Source organism: Podarcis raffonei, chromosome 4, assembly GCF_027172205.1.
Source record: "Podarcis raffonei isolate rPodRaf1 chromosome 4, rPodRaf1.pri, whole genome shotgun sequence".
NCBI classification, from domain to species: domain Eukaryota; kingdom Metazoa; phylum Chordata; class Lepidosauria; order Squamata; family Lacertidae; genus Podarcis; species Podarcis raffonei.
In genome coordinates, this window is record NC_070605.1 from 98,974,835 (window position 1) to 98,999,023 (window position 24,189).

A 24,189-nucleotide genomic window follows, 5' to 3' on the forward strand; every position below is an offset into this window, starting at 1 on the left:
ATCGTCCCAAACCTGGGAACGGGGTGTCAGGACAGAAATCGTCGGAGACGTCCATTGATTAAAAGTGGAGCACTTTGACAGATAGTTAAAAAAAGAGAGAGAAACAAACTAACTTCAACGCTGCTTTCTGCATTTCTGCATTTTAAAGAAACAAAGTATTTCAAAATCGAAAGTAATTTTCTTTTGTTGGATACGTTTTTAAAGATGGATACAAATAGAAATTGTGTCCCCTAGAGGGAGCCTGTGAGTTTGCTGTTGCAGTTTATTCGGTGACTTCACAGCTGCGAGATAGAGATCGTGGGACCAGTTGTTTGACCTTGAACAGAAATGTGCTGGGAGGAAGTTTTGGTCTCTGCCCTTGGCAGGACAAATGCATTACTGGAGCAGTTGCATGAGAAGATGAACTTGATGAATGAAAAGTTGGACTTGATGACTGCTGTAGCCAGTGAATATGATTTAACAGGAAACAAGGATAAAGAAACTATACAGAGACCAATTCAGGAAACTGGTTCGACAGGGCAAGTCCAAGGGCAGATGAAGACGGAAGAGGCTGCAACTGTACCCCAAGCAACACAAATGGTGAGACCTAAAGTCCTGCAGGAGCAAAAGCCGCTGCTTTGGAAGATTGAACTTAGAGTGTGGCTGGAAGCATCTGGAGTCAAGGAAGCTCTTAATTCTGGTGGGACTATGAAACAGGTTGATAATTATCTTTTGGATAACCACTTTTTGGATTACAATGACGATGATGGGGAGTGGGACTGCGGGGAATGGGCTAGTTTGATGAAGGAAAATGGAGATTATTACCGGCTGGAATTCCCCGGAGACCCACTCCCCAAGGAGAAAGGAAGGAAACTACGAAAGAAACCAACAAAAGACAAAGAAGAACGTAAGCACAAACAAGAACAAGAAAATCTGCAGAAGGGGCATAGAAGAGACTTAAGGGCCTCGGACATAAGATCACCAGATTGATGGACTGGATGCAATGGTTAGAAAGGACTGACATAACCCGAGACCAGGAAGAAGGGACGTTGGATAAAAACTAGAGAAAAAGAGAAAGTCTATAAAAAGGAAAATCTTTTTTTTTCTATTTTTGGAATTAGTGTAACACTAATGAAATATCAGGGATTATGCTGGAATGGAACCAATTGGCTTTAGTAAAAAGGATTTAAGGAGTTATGTAGAAATATGGTTTAAAATTTGAATTTTAAGATTTTTAAGGCAAGATAAGGTTAAAGAAATTAATGTAAATTGAACAATAGAATATAGTAAAAGATGGAAAGGATATGTTGAGTTAAAAAATAAGATAGATTGTTAAGATAATTTATTTAAACAAAAATTGAGAAATATGGGAAGAATTTGCTGAAACAACGAAGTAAGCTAGAATACAAAAAGGGAGGTGTGAGGAGGTCCAAGAAACAAGCAAATGAAAAGATGCAATATGGGATTTCTATTCTTTTTTTTTCTTTTTTTTTTGTACTTTCTTTTTGATATATTTTTCTGTTGTATTTTTCTGTTCTTTTTTTCATACCTATGTATTTTTGAAACTTTGAATAAATATCATTTTAAAAAAAAAATAAATAAAAAATAAAAAAAGAAAAGAAAAGGAACCTTAGAACTGAAAGCATTCCCATTCGAGATATGGTACTTGCTTAGTGATGGTTTCACGATGACTTCAGGCAGGTGATGATCAAAACAGCCTGGGCAGTAGCAATGTGACTGCAATCTCCTGTTCAGGAGCCAGCACATTCATGCTAAGCCATGGTTTGGCTATATGTAACATGCAAGTTCAACCTGTGTCTGTGTAGGGCCATTCTGCTGTACAGTGGTACCTCGGGTTACATACGCTTCAGGTTACATACGCTTCAGGTTACAGACTCCGCTAACCCAGAAATAGTGTTTCAGGTTATGAACTTTGCTTCAGGATGAGAACAGAAATCCTGCTCTGGCGGCGCAGCGGCAGCAGGAGGCCCCATTAGCTAAAGTGGTGCTTCAGATTAAGAACAGTTTCAGGTTAAGAACGAACCTCCAGAATGAATTAAGTACTTAACCCGAGGTACCACTGTAGTCTCTTCAAATAAAAAATGATGCAATCATACTTGCTCATAATGGCCTTTAGCCTTTGTCTGCTAGTGCATCTCTTAGGAAACTGAAAATTCCCATGAAGCTGTCCTGCTTTATGTATGTATTTATTTCAAATTGGTTTTCTTCCAAAATATGTAAGCAATATGAGTGGCAACAATAAACACTTCACCCTTATGTATGCTACAACAGCAGCAAGAATACTTATAGCAAAGCACTGGAAGACTCAAGATCTACCCACTCTGGAAGAATGGCAGATGAAGTTGATTGACTGTATGGGACTGGCAGAAATGACCGGCAGGATCCGCGACCAGGGAGAAAAGGCAGCAGAAGAAGATTGGAAGAAATTCAAGGATTATCTACAGAAATATTATAAAATTAATGAACTTTGAAAAGATGTTGGTTTGAACTTTGGTGGTCTCTAGCTGTTATGATAAAGATAATGGGGATTATAATTGTTTATGTTATTAAATTTAAAAAAGTTGAATGGAAAATAAGGTTTTATTTTAAAAGGAATGTTAAGAGATTAGGATTTGCTGAATTAATAAATTGAACTAGAGAACAAGAAGGGGAGGTATGAGGAAGTCAAAGAAACATGTGAATGAAAAACTGTTATTGAAACCGAATTGTTTTTAATATTTTTCTTTTCCTTTTTCTTTTTGTGTTTATATAAAATTGGAAAATACAATAAATATTCATTCAAAAAAAAAAAATAAACACTTCACCCTGAATGCACTTATATACCTACAGGAAAACTAAATAGTAAAAGATCAATACCAGCTGAACAATCCAGAAATAAGGGGTGCTAAAAGGTTGTAATATGACATAATTTGATTTTGCTTGGTACGTAAAATGTGTGTAAAATTGCATAGAAATCATTTTAAATGATTGCCAAGTGCTTGCAGTTGTATATTTATATAGTTTCTATTATCCATTATTAATATTACTTAGTATTACCTGACATATTCAGAAGGTGAAATTAAAATTCTTTGGTTTTTCTAAAGGCAGCTTCTGTGCTTCTTACCAAGATAAATGTCGTCCAAGCACAAAAATAATAGCAGAATTGAATTCCTCACACACAAAAACATGTTTTTAAGACCCCTTGCTGAATAATTTTTTTTAAAAAAAATCCTCTAAAATGACATGCCCTACAATGCCGGGTTGTTAATCCAATGTTACATAACACTCAGGGTTAGAGATTTGTAAGAGAGAATTGTGGGTGGAATTCTCCTGCCTGCTTGTCAATCCCCTCAAATACCACCTTTTTTTTTTTGTGGTCCAGCAAAAACCAGATTTGTGGGTGGGATTTTTGGTGTGTTTCTGTGTGCGTGAGACAAGGGCAGAATGAACTAAGTACAGATTCTTGTCCTCCCCGCTTCTTCCCTGAAAATTCCCCTATCCCATTCGCTGTCTTGCAGCAAACCTTCCTAGAAATATATATTTAATTCTAAATTCTAAACATGTTCCAGGCTAGCTAAGGAAAAAAAATGACTCAAGCCCAAACAGTGAAGGGGTATATCTAAGAAGCCAGAATATTAATAACTGAGGTTGATGTGCTGCCCCAAACTCCAGTAAAATATAGGTGGGAAGAACAGCAGTTCACATTTTTAAAATCAATTTTTCAATCCTGGACCATGGACTTAGCAGATCAGTCTGATCACCCCATCCCCACACTGGAAAAAGAATAAATCTTCTCCCCACAGGCTGATGCTAGGCTAAAAGCTAACCTGCATGCATCAGTATGATCCCCGAAACTGGTTGGTTCAGGGGACAACAGTAAAGATCTATAACTTATTAAGGAGAGCTGAAGGGATAAGGAAGAGATAAGAATTAAACTGGCAGGACTGTTCTGACAAAACTGATTCTTTTGTTGGGCGTTTAAGGGACTGAAAATGGAATGTTAACAGAGAAGGCAAAATCAGTGCTTGAATTCCAATAGGGCTAGAAGAATAGCTAGTGTTTTTGGTAAGCTTTCCTTTGGATGGGGGGAGGTCAGGAGGGGCAAATCAAGGGCTCCCCATCCCCAATAATTAACAAATTAACAAATCTAACAAAGACACAAAATGGGCAGCATTTCACCAGTAGTTTTGAAATGACATAGCAGCCTTTTCTCAATTTTTGGAACAGTTTTTCACAGCTACCTAGATTATTATGAGCTTGTTTGCAGCGCTCTTAAGTGTTAGATTATTAGTTATCTGGATATTTTGTGTCTTTTCATTTTTCATCCCACATATAAGATATATTAGCTTGTACAGTTGTTTTCGTCTTTTAGTAAACAGAAATGGATACAATTGAACCGCTTTTGCATTGTATTAATTTCAGTGGGAGAATTAAGCGCATGCTTCACTCTCTTGTTGAAATAGGTAGGACTGAAATGTGCTTGCAGTTGCTTGAAATCATTTGTAGTTTGCTTACTTTGGCTTTATGTATCTGTGCCTTTTGATTTTTTAAAATATCTATACCTCACTCTTCTTCCAAACAGTTCAGAGCAGAGTTCAGGAAAGCTTACCAGCAGTTCTCAATCTGTGGGTCCCCAGATGTTGTTAGACCACAACTCCCATCATCCCTGAGCTCTAGCTAGGAGGTGATGGGAGTTGTAGTTCAGGATCAGACCTGCATCCTATGAGTTTCCTATAGGACACTTAAAAACAAAAATCCCCTTTTGGATTTCAGCAATGAACCTGCCCAGGCCTTAAAATCTGCCTCAGATTTTAAGCTTATAAGCTTGCCAGTAAGGTCAGTTCAGTTGCCAGGCATAAGAGACAGGGTCCTTTCTATGTTTCCCACCATATTATGAACTCTCCAGATTGTAAGCAGGGTTTGAAAGCCCACTTGTTTGAAAGCTGTTACTTTAATAGCCTATTATTGACTGGATCAAATTTCTATTTTGCTCCTTTATTTATTTTCACCAGCCCATGTTTTTAAATATTTGCTTGTAATGCTGCTTTTGAAATGTTATTTTTTGAATGTTAATGTGGTTTATATGGGATGTAAGCTGTCTTGGATGGGCTGTACCCAAAGGTTGGCCTGTAAATAATTTTATATAAGTTATGTTTAAAATTTTTGAGGGCCCCGTCCATTTCATTGTTCACTTGTTAGAACCCCATTCATTTTAGAGCCAGGGTGTTGTAGTGGTTGGAGCATTAGACTGGGACCATTGGAGACCAGGTTCAAATCTCCAGTCAGCCATGTTGGTCACTTGGGTGACCTTGGGCCAGTCACTGCCTCTCAGCCTAACCTACGTGAGTACAGGGTCAGGTTTAAGGTGCTGGTTTTGACCTTTAAAGCTCTATGAGGCCTAGGACCCACGTACCTATGGGACCGCCTCTCCTGGTATGCCCTGCGGAGGACCTTAAGGTCCACAAATGATAACACTTTGGAGGTCCCAAGTCGCAAGGTGGTTAGATTGGTCTCAACCAGGGCCAGGGCCTTTTCAGTACTGGCCCCGACTTGCTGGAACGCTCTGTCACAAGAGACTAGGGCCCTGCGGGACTGGACATCTTTCGGCAGGGCCTGCAAGACGGAGCTGTTCCGCCTGGCCTTTGGTTTGGACTCAGTCTGACCCTTATGTTTCCCTCCCCTTATGGTTTTGATCTATGAGCTACTATTAAAATGAGGCTGCATTTTAAATTGTATTTTAACCTGAATTTTAAATTGGGGTTTTTTTTCCTATTAGGTTTTTATTGTAAATTTACTGGTGTTAGCCACCCTGAGCCCGGCTCTGGGCAGGGAGGGCGGGGTATAAATAAATAAATATTATTATTATTATTATTATTATTATTATTATTATTATTATTATTACCTTGTAAGGATTAAAATAATAATAATGAGTGTGTCTGCCATGGGCACCTTGCGCACCTTGGATGGAAGGTGGGGTGATCTTAATCACATCAAATTGAATGGTTCTTTCCCATTTCTGTGGCTTACATTAATTACGTGAGCCTTTCCCCCTTGCTTTTACGGGGAAGGTGTTATTTTCTTTTGCTGCTGCCATTGCCATTTGTGGCGACAGCAACAGAGCTGATTTCAGGGGCCTCCTCCTCCTGCCATTTTATTTCCCCAGTTGTATTGTGCCTGGGTATTCAATTGTGTTTAATAGTGCAATGAAAACAAATCCCATTTGTATCCCGTTAGTAAGTGATTGCATTCATTCCGTAACAAATGAAATTTTAAGTGAAGGCTTCCCGTTGAGTTTGATTTTTCATTTGTTTTGAATGAATGCCCTTCCCTAGTCATTGCCCCTGTCCCGTGAAAATAATGGGGGAAGTTATTTTGCATCCCACATTCTGCATGTATCTCACATTAGCTAGACCATAGCCATGTAATAATACCGAAAATGTTTACCACAAGAAAAGCATTAAATAATAGAAGGTCCTCTTTGTCCAGAACACCAGTCTTCATGGTAAAACTACCAGTTACAACTGTGTATGATTCATACCTCTGGGTGTCCCAGCTTCCTGTCAGCCTCCTTTGGGGTTAGTTAATTCTGGAGCACTGGTGCATTAGATATGAGTGGATCATGCCCTCATGCAACCACACATCACCCGCTATCAGAGAAGCCTGCCGCTTGTTTTTATGAGTGGTTGCATTCGGACATTATGCTATTCCACGATTTACTGTTGCTCCTCCCTTCCCCCCCTCAGAACAGCCGTGAAGATGAAATCAGAAATGTTCACTTCCGTTTTGACCTACTGCCTTTAGAATTACCACAGTTTCGTGTTCAGCCGTCACACAAAACTGTAGTTATTTCAGAGGAGATATAATAATAATAATAAAGCTTCCAGTTTCTAACAGCTGTTGGAGAGGATTTTGGGTGGCGCAGGGAGCATACAGTCATACCTCGGGTTACAGATGCTTCGGGTTGTGTGATTTCGGGTTGCGCACCGCACCGAACCCGGAAGTACCCAAACGGATTACTTCCGGGTTTTGGTGCTTGCACATGCACAGAAGCGCTAAATTGTGCTATGCGCATGCGCAGAAGCATCGACTCGCAATCCGCGCATGCACAGACGCGGCGCTGCAGGTTGCAAATGGGATACCCGCATGGATCACATTCGCAACCCGAGCGTCACTGTACAAGTTTAGACATGTGTCCAAACCATGTCTCTAATGTGAGCTTCCTATCTTCAGATCAGAAGGTGCGCCTACGTACTCTTTTATATCTTCTAAAACTAAACTTGCGGGGAGATATACTCGGGTGCCTCCAATTTTAAATAAAAATGTGTGCACCTAAGCTCTCAGAAATTTGGAAAGCACTAGTTTAGAAGTATGTCGCCCATACTTGGGACATACTCCCAAGCAAATTTTCACCAGGTTGCAGTTCTTAATCCATAGCACCTTTTGTGTTTTTCATTGTTCAGTACATTAGAATTCATGCAGCGTAATAGCATCCATGTAGGGTTGCCATATTTCAAAATGTAAAATTACGCTGTTTCCGTTGCTTTTTTCATCGCATTGCCATACATTCGGGTTTTCCCTGACGCCATTTTTACACCCGAAAACCAGGACATTTCCCTGATGTATGGCAAGCCTACCCTATTTCTGCCCTATTTCTATAATATCTTCAAAATCTCCCATGTAGTTTCCAGTGGCTTAATGCATGCCTCCTTCAGAAAAATATCATGGAATATTCCAAGCAGATAGGCACGAGGTTTTGCAGACCAGTTGCAAGTTGTTGTTTTTGTTGCTGCTGAGACTACTACTGTTTTAAATGGTATAACTGTTTGTTTTTGCCACTGAATGAATCCCATTTCCTAGCCAATAATGCAGATGATCAAAATTCTTCCAGAATCATAGATACCATAGAATCATAGAATTGGAAGGGACGTTTCATACATCTTAGGAGCCTGGTTCTGAAATACTTATTGCTGAAATTTGTACACCTTAGACTACTGTTTTCTGTGAAATCGCTACGTTTCAATTCTAAACTAAAATGCTTTACTCCTAGCATTTTCATCGGTGTGTCGAAAAGCAAACATGGTCCGGTATTTCACTTCAGTGCCGATATCATTTTATTATTATTCATAAAGTGCCTGTCATTATGCTTCATTATTTCTGCCTTTTCCCTCAGAGCTGCTGAAATTCTGAATTTGTGAATTTCTGCATAAACTCTGCCAACCTGAGAAATAAATTTTTTAAACTAGGTCGCAGGGCCTCTCCAGAATACCTCCTTGGCAAGCATCCAGAGTCGGATCCTGGCCACTACCCAGAATGGGAAGCTGGCATGCTTCCTGTTTTTCACCCATCCCAGGTCCCAGCTCATAATTTACCTTGAGCTTCAAGCTCAAGTAAACTCCTCACAGGAGCTTTGGGCTGGAATGTAACTGGAAGCAAGACAACCTTCCATTCTCTGCAATAGCTGGAGCACAGTGGAGCACTAAGAGAAAAAGGTGGGACTTATCCTGACCTTGCAGGAATTGTGCCCTTATATTCCTAATTTTGGTTATCTGGTTTGAAGTGTACTCCTGCTCCTAGCAGATTAAATGGAGTGGGTCTACTCTAAGTAGCTGACGACAGCCCTAAATCCTAACAGCAAATGTAGTTGAAATAAATGTCAGATATTTCCATTGAAAAAGAAGTCATAGCTATCGTTTTTTAAAAACACTTTAAATTACCCAGTGATGGACTCTGTCCCTGTAAGATTAAATCCATCACTGTTTCATTGCTGCTCCAGGGGAATTTCAGCTGGAAGGATACAAAATCTTAGGTGTAGGCTGTCTGTGCTTGATGTTGGGGCTGTGGTTTTTCCCCCCCTGTACGTTCCCCTCCCTGTTGTCTACCCCCTCTGACGTTCTTTGGGGTATCTTAAAATTGCTAATTGTCTGTGTTCAATTTCCAGAGAGAGCATGTGGGGCTGTGCCAGGTCAGCTGTTAACACTTTTCGTTTTTTCAACTCCAGGTATGAAGTATTTTATTGTGCATTATATAATGTTGATATTGTGTACTTGAAATTTCTGGGAAGCAGTTTGCTTCTGTTTGATTTCCCTCTGTCACGTGGCTGGCCACTGCAAAATAAAACAAAGGATTTCTGGAGGGCAGGTGCAAAGTCAGCACTTCCGTATTTTGCTCCATTGTTTCCCTCTTCACTAGAAAGCGTGTGTGGGGGCCACTGGTGTCCAAAAATCTCTAAGGGCTCCAACATTATATCCTCCCGATATTGTTGGACTACACTTCCCCAGCCAGCCTGGCCACTGATCAGGTGTGGTGAGAGCACCCAAGAACATTTGGGAGACACCATTTTGGCTAGCCCTGCCTTAGATGAACAGCTTGAGATTCAGCTAGTCAAAAGCAGCCCTCTGGGGCATGGTAAATATCCAATTCTTACAGCCTGCCTGAGTCTGCAGAAACAGGTGGGGGCGGCCCTATTAAGCACCTGGTGGGCTACATTCATCTTGGACGGTAGCAAGTTCGGCAGGCCTGATGTATCAAAATTGCTGCCGTCCCGATAGGTGGCCAAACTCTGCATCTGTGGACATTGAACACAAATAGATGGGAGAAGGAAGCCTTGTTTGCCAGTCAGCTCACATTCAGTATTTTTACCACCAGGTTCACAACACTTATAATTCTTCCATTTGCACTTCATCTGCCCACCAGAGGGCTGCTTCGCACATTGTACATGATTGCCATTGAGAAAGCAAATACTATGTATTTCTGTCCGCATGGGAAGGCAGTTGTGTGAAGCATGTCCAGCAGGGATTGGGCTGGTTTCCACCATGCCAGCAAAAGCCTTTGTTTTGGGATGACATTGTTGGGACGGTTGGAACCAGTATAAACCACACAGGAGCTGCTTTACATGAATGGATCCCTATCCAGAATAGAACCTACCGTTTGTCTTCTTGGAACAAAAGAAGCTGTCTGCCAGACCCTTGCTCCATCAGTCTGTCTACACCAGGGGCAGTCAACCTTTTTATACCTACCACCCACTAATGCATCTTTCTTAATGGTAAAATTTCCTTACCGCCTGCCAGTGCTTGATGGAAGGAGGATTCAGCTTGTGTCGTAGAACCCCCTACCGCCTACCTAGAATCCTGAAACACCCACTAGTGGGCGGTAGAGACCAGGTTGACAACCCCTAGTCTACACAATGGATGACTTGCTTGTCAACCTCCAAATGTGGTTGGACTCCAGGTCCCATCAACCATTGCCAACATGGCCAGTGGTCAAGGGTAATGGGAGTTGGACTTCCAACAACCTCTGGAGCAACACAGCTTCCCCATTCCTGGTCTCCATTGACTGGAAGCAGTTCTTCAGGGTTTCAGAGATGAGGCTTTCTCAGTCCTGCCTGGGGATTCCAGAGGCTGAGCCCGGGTCCTTTCACATGCAGAGCATGTGTGCTCTGCCACTGAACTTTGGCCCTTTCCTGTGGTGGCAGCAATGTCCCTGGCACAAAGTATGAAGTGTGGGCCTTAGCCAGATGTTGTCCCCTGTGAATCTGTGCCCGTTAACCTTTACTCTGTATTCATTGAAACTGATGTCATCATATGTGCTTGACTTCCCAGGAGATGAGAAAGACCCAAAAGTGCTGCAGTGTTGGTGCTGAATCTGGACCCTACCTGCTGTACATATCGTGCTAGAAAGCCAGACCAGCACCTAATGTTACACAAGCAGTGGCAGTACACAAGCTCAGTTTTAAAAGTGAACACTGCTGTGTAGAACACCACATAGGCAAACTCGGCCCTCCAGATGTTTTGGGACTAAAATTCCCATCATCCCTGGCCACTGGTCCTGTTAGCTAGGGATGATGGGAGTTGTAGTCCCAAAACATCTGGAGGGCCAAGTCTGCCTATGCCCGACATCGGTGAATTATTTCAGTCTGGCTGGCATCGTGCTTTGACCTTGTAGAACTGCTCTTCTACTTAAGCCTGTTTAATCCATTTGTGGCCACTGGGGTGCAAGGACTTGCATGGTCCTTAGGAATCCAACCTTGCAATTTCAACAGCTGCAGAGATTGCAACAGAACCTGGCCACACATGCGGACAGCATACAGACAATTGCAGGTGCTTACTGGCATACACTGAAGCCAAGTGTCAGTTTTGGTGTTTGGTGCTTTCGTACTTCAGTAGCTTGGAGTGTTGCAAGCAGCAACGTAACTTCAGGTGACTGCAGATGCCTGTAACTGTTGACATGTTTCTTGCCTTTTGATGCTTTAAATGACAATGTGCTGACTGCAGTATTGACTGTCAGGTTAAGGTCCAATGAAAGTTCAGTTTAAATCCAGGTCAAAGAGGAACAGCTGTATGTATAAACTTCCAGCCCACATTAGAGTAGAAACGTGAGAATTGAGACAGTGAAATTTTGTTGGTTCACCATCCGTGTTAGTCTGTCATAGCTGGCCACAAGGATGTATTATTGAAGCACGCTTAGAAGTTCTAGTCTCTCTCTCATCCACACACACATAAATCTATCTTATCTATCTAAATCTATACAGCTCTCTCATGTGTACACATGCATGCATACATCTTTTCCCCGGTTGGGGAGAGAATTTGTGTTTTCTCTTTGAGACCCAAGCTGCAGTGGCAGAACGTCAAAGCCACATATGCAAAGAAGGGATCTGTAGAAGAAAAACAGCAAGTGTTTAACTCTTCTCCCTCGTAGGAACCCCCCCCCCCGCCAATTCTGTTGCCATGTGTGTGTTCACCATGTTGAGTGGAGAAAAACAGCTGAAAGATGTCGCAGGGAGAAAGTAGCAGGCAGAAGACTAGGTGAAGAGTCCATCCATCAGCTCTTCTCTGCAGACTGACACGTACATGCTTTCAGCAGAGAATAAGCAAATATTTGGCCTCGTTAAGAGCTAGTTGCAAGGTCCATACTGCTAGGGAAAAAAGTGAAAGGACATTTTGTGTTGCTTTGCTTGGATGTGGTTGGTTGTCATCCTTCAAGTAATGGGTGCTCTGCTAATACCTAATATATCAGGTGCTTTGATATGGATGGATCACATGAAAACTGGCAGATGTGTTTAATGGTGCTCCTGTCAGAGAGTTTTCAGTGGGTCTTGATAGAGAAGTTGTTGACCCAACCCATTCTGTGTGAGTCATCTTGGAGAATCCGTTACTTTCAGTGTGCTGAAAGTACAGTTTTGTTTTGCTCTCCTTAAAACGCTGGTCTGCCCTATTCTTTCTTAACGTCTTCTGCTTCATCATTTTTGGGGTCAGACTTGCAAAAACTGAATGTAGCTAAAACTAGAATTATGCTCATGGGTGTAGCATGTCTTTCTGATGCCATGTCTAATGTGCAGTAGCCATCCTTTAGTGGAGAATGAACAACAGGGTGGTTAGAACTGCTACAGATGTACCTGGAACGTGTTCTTTACATGTTCCCATGACTTCTGAAATATAGTTTCTCCTTTCTTCTTGACCATGCAGCTTCGATGCCCTTCCAGAGCAATATTAGATGAAGCTAAATGAGTATGTTAGAGAATTATTCTTATTTTTAAAGGAGAGGGAATAGTTCACCAAGTAGGGCAGCGAAGTAAGTGATTTGCAGAGTTGTATGGTTAGATGTGGACTACTGATTTATTACTAACGTTTGCCATTATGGAGGAGGGTTTCATGAGCAGGAATTGCATTGCAAGGACCCTCAGGGACCGCAATGTGTAGCCATACGTTGCACACATGCCTGTCAGTAAAGACTGGCTGGGTCTCCCAGTGTCAGGGGCGATGGGCGGATTTTGCCCTAACCACAAGTATCATTTCCAAGTGTAGTAGATCACTATCCTCCATAAGAATGGCAAATATTGATTTATGGAAGAAAGTAAAGAGTAGCAATCTGGGATGAAGGGCTTAGGCAGGTGTCCTTGTGATATTGTTTGAGACACATGCTCAGGACTTTTTATTTCAGCAACCTTAAATTTAGTTATTTGTTTTGCTGATTTTATCTGTACACTTGTTTTTTAACAGTTTTGCTGGTTTTTTGTATAATTACATTCTGTGCACAGCTTAGAGAGTTTCCTACATGTTTCTGAATAAATCAACGAACCTCTAGCTTTTGAGAAGCAAGCTTGCTCCTATCTGCAGAGACCCACACTAGGGTTGATTTTTTTTTAATATATGATAATAACTCCCCAATCAATGCTTTATAAATGTCACCAAGTTCATATTTCTCCTTCGCCCTTTCTGCTCTCTGCCTGGCATTCACTTGGCTCTTGCAGCCTCCTTTTCTTTCTGATTCTCCTTTGGCCACACAGCAAGCTCCCTTTTGCCAGATGGGTTGTGCTTGGCAGCTGGAAAATCCAGGTGCCAAATTCTAGAATGTAGCTTTTGCACGTTGACATGAGGGCCTGTTGTTGCCTTCTTAGATCACAGCTTGGCTTACTCTCTGACTGACAGCTGTGGAACAGCCGTTGGGGTTTCATGTAAGGGGGAAATGGTTGTGGGTAGGATGCATTGCTTGGCTTGAATGATCTTGTTAAATACTATTTTCTAAGTCTAAGGTGAAATTACTTGCATTTTGTCTCATTCATTTATGTCTCTCTCTCTGTGTGTGTGTGTATTCTGCTTTTGTTCACACTGATAATGCTTACCTTTTTCAACACCCTTGTTAAATTATTATTATTATTATTATTATTATTATTATTATTATTATTAACTATTTCTACCCTGCCCATCTGGCTGGGTTTCCTTCCCCCTCCCTGCACCCACTCATTCATGTTCATCCATGCTTTTAATTGCATGGACATTGTACTTAACATTCAGTCTGACTGTATCGACATGCTTTTTGAAAATGAATCTAACCAATTAATCAATATTGAGTGTATTTATTTATTTACTTGATTCCATTTATGAATCACTTCCCATAAGATTTCTCAAAGCCTTTTCGTAACAGAAACATCAACGATAAAAACTACGGAAAACAGTTCCATATGTAAAAACAATTCTGTACATGCAAACAATTGAAAATAATTCTATATGTAAAATCAGTCAAAAGCAATCCTTTTACACTTGCCCGAGAGTAAATACTATTAAATGAAATGGCACTTGCATCTGACTAAGCATACATAAGATTGTCAAAATATACCTCTCAACCCCCTCTTCTTGAATTATTGTCTGGAAAGTGCAGTGGTCCCCAAGACTACAGATGTTGGACATCCCTAGATGAAAGAGTTCTCTGATGGTAGAGCCAAAGCAATATTCTACACAAATACACCCACAGTGAAAATGCAGCCATTTTTTAAGGGTTGTGTTGTGTCTCTGGAGTCGGCCTTAACAGATAATGCTACAGAATGAATGTGAGAAAGAGAATCTATTTACATTCTTCATATAGCCTTGAGTATTTTTTTTTTCTGATGAGAAGACAGGCTTCCTAGGAATGCTGTTTATCTCCATCCCTACTAGACAAAAAATCATCGGTGTGGATTTGTACGTTGCATTTTGATGTGATTAAGCATTTTAAGCCTATTGATTTCATGCTGAGGATTAATGATGCTGCACGAACAAGCATCAAGGAATAAAACGTATTTACATGCTTGATTTGAAACATGTCCCCCCCCCTTGCAAAAAACTCCAAAGAACCTGTTGCTGGATAGGAAAGAGATAGCAACAAAGCAAGACGAATCGTGCAATTGTGCGCTGAAAGAGACCTGAATTGACTCGTTTTAAGCATAAAGAGATCCAGGAATATGAGGGCTTAATCAGGATTGATTGCACTATCTTGGATACTTAACACCAGTGTTTGACTTACTCTGCTGGAATAAGAGATTAAAAGGATTTCATTCTGTGTAACTGCATATCGGATTTCATTATCGGCAACGGCAACTAATCAAAGAAGGATACTTAGTCACCCCTGATTAATGAGCAGGACTTTGTAACTGAAAAGTGTGCTGGTTTTAGCAACTTAACGGGCAGGACCTATAGATGTGTGTATGTCTAGGCAAGCGGTGCAATATTGTAGATGAGACTCTCGATTCTGCTGTGATTGAGCTCAGAACTCCACAAATTCCCCAGGAGGTCTGACTGCATGTTGTACACAGACCTGTCTTAACTGACCATTTATTTTAAGGAGAAAAGCGATTTGGGGAGGTAGCGATTTGGAGCTGAGAAACTGCAGGCCATTTGCAGGAACTAACACATTTTTGGAAACCAAGAAGTGGGAGGGAAGTAAGGAAACTTTGTGTTAATTTGGAGCAGTGAAAAAGAAGACAGAGAAAGAGTTAAGCTGCGACTTGTTTATTTCAAAGGTCCCACATCCAAAGCTTCTCTTTTTAAGAAACAAATGAAAGAAACCGCTATTGGGGTTCTATTACACATGTTTGCATGTAATGGATGGTTCGGCTCTTATATTTAGCCCAAACAGCTCATTGTTTTGTGCTCTGCGATTTGCCAGTGCGAGCTTCATTGTACTATTCTCAAGTTTATTGCCCAGCCAATTGGCCATTCCAGAATCCAATAATTAAATCACAAATGGTCAAACATGACCGAACATTCTCAAACATAATTGGCGGCTCCATGTATTATTAAAATCAAATTTTAAAATTGCCCTACCATTACAGGCAATATCAGCAAACATACATCTATCAAAATCACCCAGTAAGTTACATCTATATTAGCGTATTAATTTACTAAACCCATCCCACTTTAAATTTAGAATATTGTTTTGTACTCCCCATTTTTCTGAGCAGTAGGCAGAAGCATCCTTTTACAGGAAATGTTTTCCCGTGAGAAGAGAGTATGGGCAACTCAGGATATTTTTTCGAGTAGTGGGGGAACCAGTAAACGTCCCCAAAGGCAACGCTAGTCTTTAAAGCATTATCAGTTCCCCAAAGGCAACACCATCACCTTGACGATCCTGAAGGCTGCCACTTGCTATTTAGCTGCAAAAACATGGTCTCGCTTTTGCTTTGCTGGCTAAATTTAAACTGGAAAAAAATGTTATTTCCAGGCAGATGTGCAAGTTTGATCTTAAGATTTAATGCTACCTCCTAAAACCTTTTGGCTCAAGGTGTGGTTGGTGAATGTTAAAAGAAACAAATGGGATCAAGGCAGTCTTGGGAAAGGAGGAAGTATAAATCAGCATGCTAGCAGATGTAATCATGGCTGGCAGAAGAGCTGGTTTTGTTGTCCCCAGTGGTTTTGTTCCTCTGTTGTTCTACGGTTTGGGTCCTGTTTAAAGGTAAAGGGACCCCTGACCATTAGGTCCAGTCGTGGCTGACTCTGGGGTTGCTGCACTCATTTCGCTTTATTGGCAGAGGAAGCCGGCGTACAGCTTCCAGGTCATGTGGCCAGCATGACTAAGCCGCTTCTGGCAAACCAGAGCAGCGCATGGAAATGCCGTTTACCTTCCCGCCAGAGCGGTACCTATTTATCTACTTGCACTTTGAGGTGCTTTCGAACTGCTAGGTTGGCAGGAGCAGGGACCAAGCAACGGGAGCTCACCCCGTCACGGGGATTCGAACCGCCGACCTTCTGATCGGCAAGTCCTAGGCTCTGTGGTTTAACCCAGAGCGCCACCTGCATCCCTTGGGTCCTGTTTACCTTGCCGCATAAGTCCCTCCCCATTCCCGGATACATGACGAGGATTATCTGTTCCTGATACCATCCACTTGAGGAAGCAGCAGGTTGGGTCAGCTGGTGTATTTGCATCGCACCACCCTCTCCAACTTTCCATCCCAGTATGCAGCAACAACCAGGCCAAAGGGCAGTCAGGTAAGCGGTGCAGCCCTACTACTGCTACTGGTCCCGCCCCCAGGGCCTGCAGAGAGCTAGGAATTTAAATGAGGAAACCACACTAAAGTAAAGCCAATATTCTGCGCCATCTTTGGCAACAGCACTGTGCTTGCCTAATTTATCTATCATCTGGATCAATGGTTCTTAACTTGTGTTCTAGGCCTAGGGAAATTGAGGGTTCCCTTCATTTAATTTAGTTATTAAAGCATTTTTAGACTGCTTCTTAAGGTAAAGCCTTGAGGTTGAATCCTGACAAGACAGAAGTACTGTTTTGGGGGGACAGGAGGCGGGCAGGTATGGAGGATTCCCTGGTCCTGAATGGGGCAACTGTGCCCCTGAAGGACCAGGTGAGCAGCCTGGGAGTCATTCACATCTGTCCATGGAGGCACAGGTCAATTCTGTGTCCAGGGCAGCTGTCTACCAGCTCCATCTGGTACGCAGGCTGAGACCCTATCTGCCCGCAGAGTGTCTCACAAGAGTGGTGCATGCTCTGGTTATCTCCCACTTGGACTACTGCAACGCGCTCTATATGGGGCTACCTTCGAAGGTGACACGGAAACTGCAACTAATCCAGAATGCGGCAGCTAGACTGGTGACTGGGAGCAGCTACTGGGACCACATAACACGGGTCTAGAAAGACCTACATTGGCTCCCAGTGCGAAAACTTGGGACTGAATAGTCATTGAATATTCATGAAGCATTTTCACTGAAAGAAGCAGCCTCGAGGGCACCGTTCTGTTGCTGCAGAGAAAGAAGAACCTTCTGTTTTGAGAAGTAATTTTGGCCTTTTCCTATTATTTTAGTAAGCGTTCATTTTTGGCATCTTCCTGTGGCTTTTTTTTAGTAAGCTGGTGTAGGCGTGTTGGGTGGGAAATACCGTCGACTATGCAGGAGCCCTTTTTGAAAATGCCTTAAACCACACCAGAAAGTTTGCATTGATTGTTCTGCCCAAATGTGTCTCGGCGGATTGGAGAAATTGCACTGAAAATTACGACGGGGTTGTTTTCATACCTTCGGCTAATGAGCAGATCCTGGGGAACTTGCCGTTCTTGGCTTTCAGAGTTAAAGCGTATAATCGCTGGCTTGTCCTTAGTAATTGCCTTTCTGTGCCAAGTGGGGCGACCCAGATCTCTGCCAGCCAGGGTGACAGGGTTCCTGCACCCTTCAATAGGTGAGCCGATGAGGACATTTCAGGAGAATTAAGTTTTCCTTATCCTTCCACCATGGCAGTAGTAAGTCCTTATTAGTTGTGCAGCTGGTTTCCTGGGGAAAGCTAGGATGTTATTCCCTCGGACAGCAAGGCAAGAAAGCCTATGTGTGTAAAAGCTGGATGGGTGACTCTTGGAAGGATTTGCATGAGGGGGTGGCAGTGATGGTTGGGAATTAACCCTCTCAGCCATCCGTTTGTGAGGATGGGGAGGCCATGCTGCTACTTGCATCTCTCAGGCAAAGACTAAGGTACCATCTCTTGCAAACATTTCATTTCTCTCTGCCATTTCCTCCCTTTTTAGCTCCTGCACGAAATGGCTCGGTCACTCAGCAATCATCTGTTTTTGCGCTTCCCTTGGCACGCGCGTGTTTTGGTGGTGGGGTGTAGCTGGAGTTGAGGCTGGCTCTCTCATTTCTAGCTGATTCTGTCATTTCCGTTCGGCCTCAGTTTGAACGGATGCCAAAACCAACAGGTGATCCCCCTAGCAGCAAAACAGCAGGAAGTAGGCCACGCATGCATGAGACAGTTCACCAGAGGGGCTGTCTGGCTCGTCTCCATCTCTCTGCATAATTAACACACACAGCCCCCCCCCCTCCCCACATACTGAGAAGAAAATCTGTGCAGAGCAGCTCAGCTGCAGCAGACACCAAACAGCCACTGGAGAAGAATATAGATAAAGGGAATGGCAGGGAGAGGGCGAACTGTTGAAGTGCAGAGATGCACTGCGGTCTTCAAGGGAAACGGTAGTTGGTCCTTTTAAGGAGGTGGAACCAAATTCTATTAGCTGCTGCAGAATAGCATCTGCTCAATTACCCATTATGGATATTTAAAAAGGAGGGGGGGAAAAGAATTGCAGAGAGTACTCGTGCTCAAATCACATTATTAAAATTGGTTTAATACTGTGAAACAATTCATTTCAGGCCAATTCATTTCTTTTGTTGCTGGGGTGTTTTAATTCAGGGCCTTGGCTAGTTATCTGGCTCTCACTAACTACATGTGCTCATCTAATATTAGAATGAAGAACAAATACTTCAGAATATCTAGCCTCATGGCTAGAGATACGGGTCCCTGTTCAGCAGTTCAACACTGATCCACCTGACCGGCTATATTTTCCCACTTCCCTATCTCTTACGACTTAGCTTACTCAAGAGATGAACACATATTTTAAAACAAAAGCTAAGCCTAGAAGCAAGTTTTACAATTCTGCAGTGCTTTTATATGTGTGTGTATGTCACACATGTGCGTATGAGTGAGATCAGCATGAATGGAATTAGTAAATACATGCAATACATGTGTGTCTGTGCGTATGAGCAACTGTGTGATAAGGGGCCAATGAGTACTGTGTGCACATTTTTTGTGTCTTTTGTGGTGGGGTAAATAGGTGAATTGGTTGTATAAATGGGAACAGCAAATGACGCTGGTCTAGAGGAACATTCCTATCCCATCTGTCATCATGACATTCGTTTTTGTAATGTGCACAAATTTATATAGTCACTGAGTAAAACCTGCAAGAGAGCAGTAGTTTAGTGAGTGATAACTGCCCAGATTCCTTGCTCTTAATTTACAGAATTGACGTGGCCTGGCATTCAGCTGCAGATAGGAAAACATACTGAAACCATCTTCTGGATTTCAGTATATAACTCTTGGGCTCAACAAACTTGCACCTTGAAATTAAGGACACTGCTTTGCATGTTGGAATCAATGACTTCAGTGCCGTTTTATTGATGCTGAACACTGATCAGAGCTCCCCCCCCTTTCACCCATAGGTAGGCAATGTTCCTATTTCCTCCCTTCTTAAAAACTCTCACGTGATGAGAGTATTCTTGGGGAATCAGCAGGAATTGTGAGAGAATCCAAGGATGTCCATATTTAAATGAATCGCTTCATTTTTTTCAAAAAATGGGGTATAGCAATATAAATCACTTATATGGTAATACCGATTTGAGTCTTCCCATGTATACGGACCAAAACCACACCACTGATGCATGAGAGAAAAGCACCAGAAAACTCTGGGTTAACCTGAGGTACACTTAAAAATATCTGAAGACCAAGACACCTCACATTGGGGGTGAGGGCTCAAAACAGCCCCATAATTATTCACTGGCATGGAATGCTAAGACACACTAGGGGAGCTGTTGACATTTGGAATGTGGCTTAGGGCAGATATATTTTGCAGCCCTCATCCAAAACAGGAGATGCATAAAAAAGCCTCTGGTGGGCATCAAAACAAAAGTGGTGGCTGGCTCCAGTGTCATTAACAGTCTTCACTAGTGGTGTGCTGGATGGGCCAGGAACTCTCCCCCCTGTGTAACCACCATCCAGCTGAAATTTCTATAGGTAGACTCTAAGTTGGCTGACTCTCCCCTGTTGCGCATGTGCAGTATGTTTTTGACTGCATAAGCGAAAGCAGAGAAGGACTCAAATTGGCATTGGAAAGAATACCATTGCCATGTGGACTACAGGGTGAAACTTAATTTTTGCAGATTTCTTCAATGAGGGGGTCTTAAAATACATATTTTGCAGGGTGGGGAATCAGATCTGCTATTATTTTTGTGATTGGACAACATTTGGCTTGACAAGTCTACGTTTGATTAAGCCTTAAATAAACTGCTCTCAGAAAACCAAAGGCTTTTAATTTTACCTTCTGAGAGTGTCAGCACATATAAAATATGTATAATATATCAATACAGGTGATAATATTAATACATAATATAACTGCAAGTACTTGGCAATCATTTTTAATGATCTCTATGCAATTTTTCACACATTTTATTTACCACTAAATTTTATTAATTCAACCACAATATCTTTTGAATTCCCAAGTTGTGTTACAACTTTCTACCACCCCCTCATTTTTGGAATTGGAAAATTGGAAAAGTCAAGATGGCCTCTGCTGTGGAGGGCTTCTTTTCAAACTTTCAGCCATTCCATTTCACCGCCCTTCCCCACTGTTTCCCTCCCTGTCCCAAGCGATACCCCAGTTATTTATGTGTTTGCTACACTTTTAGTTGAAAAGTTAACCTTAGATCTGTTTCAAACCGGTATCATTTTACTTTGAAAAGGCATTTAAAGGTAGTTTCTGTAAAGTATTCATCCCAGCGGGTTAATCTGTATCAAATGGCTTGTGTTGAGAACACACAGTCGCAATATATAATTAGGTAGAATTTTGAGAGGAAATATTAGAGCAGTTATTAGAAGCGGTGAAGTGCAACATCACTGATTAGGATATAAAGAACAGTTGTGGAATGAGATTTCTTTGTCAGGGCAGTTGGCAACAGAGAGACTAGCGGGCAATACAATAAGAATTCCTGGGGTTGCAAGTAGTGATTGTAAATCTGAGCAAACAAAGGTCACAAAAACTGACCGCTTGTTCCTTATTGTTTTCTTTGTATGAATGGGAGCTCTTCAAATAAGATACGTTAAACAGAGGTGCACCAAATATCTTGCACACCCTCAATACCTCACCAAACTAATGGCCTTAATTTTGCTCCCCTCCATTCAGACTCTTCTCTGCACCATTTCCCTTTCTCTTTGCCCTCAAAAGAAAGTCAATTAATCCACATTGTTTTGGGTACAAGCCACTGTGGAACCATCGTGAGAATTAAATGGAATTAAATGGCAGAAATTATGAACGAACAAGGTTTCAGCCCTGTGAGGGCAAAGAAGGAAAACCATGACGTTCATTAGGGACAGTCTCTAGGCCATATATAAAATGTTTGCCACACTTCATCTCCTGCTTCCAGTTCTGGAATTAAAAGTATAGGATTTTCAGTATAGCCAGCTATGCATGTGCTAATGGTGGCATGGGGAAATGAAGTCCCATCCCTTCACTCCAAACATGGCCTTAGATTGGCCCATCAAGCCTTAAAATCCAAGGTTATTTTGGAGAACACTGATTCATTGACCTGGTTTGCATGTAACACCAAGCCAAACCATGGATTAGTGTGAGGGTTCCCAGAATAGAGGTCATAGCCTTTTTGCTCCTCTTCCAGCCCCATGGTACTGCTGAGAGCTAAGCCAGGGTTTAGCTTAGTGTGTCAGCTGAAGCCAGGCTCAATGGTTTGTCTCCTCCAGATAAACCATGGTTAGTAAGCCATGGTTAGTAAGCTGCAAGGATGCTTCTTGCCCAGAGATGGAAAGACGGCAAGATACCTACTAGGGTGGACTGGCAGATGAAATTATTGGACTATGCAGAGATGACAAGATTAACCAGGGAAATGAGAAATCAGGAGGATCAAAACTTCAACAAGGAATGGAATAAATATATAATGTACTTGAAAGACCACTGTAAACACTTGAACTCTTTGGCAGGATTTAAATAACTCTTGCAATGACACGTAGACTTTCAGTACAATGAAGGATGATAAATTAGACAGATTCACAATATGCTGTTTAAAAAGTTAGTTAAAGAACCTACGGAGGGGAGGAGGGAAGTCTGGAGATTCGGAAGAATCTTGGGTAAAGTTTAACATTAGTGATAATACTATTTGTGTGAATGAATTTGTAGAAATCGAATAAAAATTATTTCAAAAAAAAAATAAGGGAAAGAAACATTGGCTTGTGATTTGTCTGGAATGAGACACACTATGGTTTGCCCAGGTTTGGGTGACATAGTAGGACAAACCCTGACTTGGCTCACAGCAACATGAGGACCATATGAAGCATATATGCATAAAACAGAGGCTGCTTTCACCTCAGCTCAGACAGAGGTGACATTGTTGGTTGCTTAAAGCAGGTGCATAGCTGTCAAGCGTCCCTTATTTGGCGGGACAGTCCCTTATCCCAGCCCCATGTCCCGCTGCTGTCCCTTATTGATGATGTCCTTAAATAAGCTACTGAAGGTAATGGGGCCCTTTCTATGTCCAGCTGTGCTTTGTCAACAACAAATTGTTGCTGTTTTTTTCTGTTGAATATATGCTATATGGTAATTTATGGACCTAATAGGTATCTAAAGCCATTTGCACGCAACAAAATATGTATTTTATCAAAGTAATTGTTGATCCCGTATTTTGGTTGCTGATCCCTTATTTTCAAGGCTGCTGGTCCCTTATTTTCAAATCTGTAAGTTGACAGCTATGAGCAGGTGAAAGTGACAAATTTGCAAGGAAGTATCTCAGGCTATGCTTGGGGAGACCTGGGTTCAGATCCCCGCTCTGCCAGCATGTTCCCTGAATATAAATCCCCTGCCTCACAGGTGGCGGTAAAATGGTACAACCTAATGCATGCCACTTCAGGCTCCTTGGAGAATGGCTTGGCTGTCACTGTGAAAAGTCCATAAATATTGCAAAAATAACATTTACTGGACCTACGGAGGCAAAAGAGGCAGGGAGAGAACTGTGTGGGTGTGCATACAAACAATACCAGGCAAAACTGGCAGATTTTTAATTTTTTGTATTATTAAAAGGATTGTATTGTGCTTCAGTGGTGCTCACAATCACCAAAGGTCAGCAACAGTCAAGGCTAAATTGCTTGAACACAAAGGTAATAGAATTATCTCATTACGCTGATCACCCATTTTCATTGCTAATCCAGTCTAGTTTAACTTTGCCCTCACCCCATCTTGCTTGCTCTCCCTGCAATAGCTGCAGCAAAAGACAGGCTGACTGGCTGGCTGGCTGGCTCCTGCGATTCAAAGGTGTAAAAGAAAACTGATTGGCTGCTAGGCCCATTTTCGGAAAAGGCCTTCCTTGAACCAGATGCAACTGGAGAAAAGCAAGAACTGGCTCTAATTCTCCTGCAGACCACAGAATTTAAAATGGAGAGCACATTTCAGAAACACATCAAAATTCCCGCCATGCTCAGACAATGCCACCTAGTTTTGGCCCAAGAACATAGGCTGAGAAGACTTTCTCTTTGAGAAAGAGGCAAGCATCATTGCCGTGTTGTGTAATATTTAGCCATTACTTTGTATTATGCCATGGCAAGACATTGTTTGGTCGTCTCCCATAATATAATCTCAGGGCTGCTTCATACTTTCTTAAGCATTGGCAGCTAGGTAGCACACATACCGTAAGACAGACATGTCCAAGGCGTCAATCGCAATCGACTCGTCGATCCTGCAATGGATTCTGGTCGATCCCGACCAAGGCCTGGGGCACCACCTCCCGCCGCCCTCTCCCATGGCCACTGGGCACCCTCAGAGCGCACAACTGCAGCTGGAGTAACTCCACAGGCAGCATGGCAACAAGTGCTCTGGCTGGCGCTTTAACGGCCGCGATGCCAAGCCAACTGGCCAGCCCCAGA

The 24,189-nt window shown here is 42.2% G+C and overlaps 1 protein-coding gene across 3 annotated transcripts in view; it reads left to right on the top strand.

Moving 5' to 3' along the window:
- The window catches only part of KLF12 (KLF transcription factor 12), a 225,108-nt gene that overhangs the window by 155,325 nt on the left and 45,594 nt on the right, over positions 1–24,189 (top strand). For 2 of the 3 annotated variants that reach the window (XM_053384669.1, XM_053384670.1), the window contains exon 5: positions 8,918–8,977. The exons of the other annotated variant lie outside the window; for it this stretch is intronic. In XM_053384669.1, coding sequence (XP_053240644.1) covers positions 8,918–8,977 — 60 coding nt within the window. The remainder of the gene's footprint in view (positions 1–8,917; positions 8,978–24,189) is intronic. 3 annotated transcript variants of the gene reach the window in all.